Source organism: Tupaia chinensis, unplaced genomic scaffold, assembly GCF_000334495.1.
Source record: "Tupaia chinensis unplaced genomic scaffold, TupChi_1.0 Scaffold142100_1, whole genome shotgun sequence".
NCBI classification, from domain to species: Eukaryota; Metazoa; Chordata; class Mammalia; order Scandentia; family Tupaiidae; genus Tupaia; species Tupaia belangeri.
The window spans coordinates 1,312,379-1,314,187 of record NW_006201951.1 but is presented as its reverse complement, the minus strand read 5'-3'; the positions used below and the strand labels follow the sequence as shown (position 1 = coordinate 1,314,187).

Genomic DNA, 1,809 nt, shown 5'->3' with positions numbered 1-1,809 from the left:
CTCCTTTATTGTTTTTAGAGAGAGCTTTTGCTATGGGCACGTGTGCTCGCCGGAGAGACAGACAGCGAGAAATCAACGCTCGGGTGGTTGGCCATGCTGCAGTCCCATCTCCTCCACTTTCCTCTCAGGATTTTGGGCAGGCATGCATGTGTGCCTGGTGTGTTTTAAGCCACCGGGCCCAGGACTCGAACCGTGGTGGACTATATGGGAGTCCAGTGACGTAACCATTACGCCATCTGCTGGTGCAAAGACGAGCAGTCTTTCGCTGAGCCCCCCACTACAGCCTGTCCAGCCAGCCTGCTGGTATGCATGCAGTGTGCACGGGTCAGCCAGGCGCCGAGTCAGCCTTGGCGTGTGTCCAGCCTGGCTTCCCGGGCGGTCCTGCCACCCCAGCCTGCTGCCCTCCAGCAGACTCCCTGCAGACTTGCCGAGTTTGCTTTATTCCTTTTTTCATGTATGTAAGAATTTTTGTGCCAAAGTAAAGAGAAGGCACTTGCTTATCCCTGAGCGGCCCTGTCCAGCCTTTCCAGGCCGCTCTGGGCCCACACGGCCTGGCGCTCCCTCCGGTCCCCATCGGGCTGTGGGTGCAGAGAGCAGAGTGTCGCTCAGGTTCTGTGAAGGAGTGGCGCCGAGGACGGTGTCATTCAGACCGTAGAGCTCCAGCCTGTCCCTGCTGCAGTTGTGCATGGGGAGTCTCGTGGGCTCTTGGGGACACAGTCCAGGAGCCAGGAGTCAGTTTTCTGGCTCCCTGTCATTCCAGGGCTCCTGGCCGAGTCACCAGGCTGAAAGTAGGAGGAGGGGGTGCAGAGTCCAGGTGGTAGTGTCCCACCCCCGGGGGGACGAGCAGAACAAGGAGTAGGTAGGAGGCGCAGCCCCTGCGTTGGGGCCCAGAGAGGTGGCCGGGCTGATGACCGCGTCCTCCCCGCAGAGTGCCCACATGGCCATGGTGGACGCCCTGATGATGGCCTACACTGTGGAGATGATCAGCATTGAGAAGGTGGTGGCCAGTGTCAAGCGCTTCTCAACCTTCAGCGCCTCCAAAGAGCTGCCCTATGACCTTGAGGACGCCATGGTGTTCTGGATCAACAAGGTGAGCACCGCCTGTCTGCCGTCGTGCCGAGGCCCAGCCTGCCCTTCGTGGGCCTGCGTGGCTTCTGTGTCCACAAGGGTCCCTGCAGACGGGTGCCAGGCTTGCCCCTTCAGTGGCACTGTCTGGGTTCGTGGCTCAGGGAGGCTGGCCGCATGGCGCTCGGACTCCTCCGTGCAGTGGGGGTGGTCTCAGCTCCCCGGGCTCTCGGCAGAGACACTTGTCCTAAACCTAGTTGTGGCCCTCGGTGTTGGCGGTCGACAGAGCGGTTTTAGCCTGTGCGTGAAGGGTCTCCAGGAGCGCGGCCCTGTCAGTAGAACCCCTCTCCCTGACCCTCTCGGCAGTGCAGCTTCATTTGCCAGAAAGGGTCCGTGCAAGGAGGAGGCAGTCGTGCAGTCCGTGCCAGGCCATGGTGCTGGCGTGTCTCAAGGAGCCTGGAGCGAGGCACTGTAGCTATGGCCATGCAGTTGGCATGGGCAGAGCCAGGCCCGGCCCGGCCCACCTGCTGGGGGCCCCGGCAGCCCGGCCCCGTCACAGTGACCGTGGGTCTCTGTGGATGTGGGCAAAGGCTCGTGCAGGGACTTCTGCTAAAGTGGCTGCCCAGCTCATTAACCGGTCCTCCCACCCGAAGGCGGGTGCTCGCAGTGGCCGGTGGGCAGACCCTCACTTGCATCCGAGCTGAGGTACTGGCAGGGGGGCCCCGGGGTTTCTGGTCCCCCGGG

The 1,809-nt window shown here is 62.4% G+C and overlaps 1 protein-coding gene across 1 annotated transcript in view; it reads left to right on the top strand.

Annotated features, from left to right (window-relative positions):
- Window positions 1-1,809, top strand: part of CAMSAP1 (calmodulin regulated spectrin associated protein 1) — a gene marked incomplete at its 5' end in the record, with an annotated part of 37,714 nt that overhangs the window by 456 nt on the left and 35,449 nt on the right. The window contains 1 exon segment of the mRNA XM_027766289.1: window positions 929-1,090. Within this exon segment, the coding sequence (XP_027622090.1) occupies window positions 929-1,090 (162 nt within the window).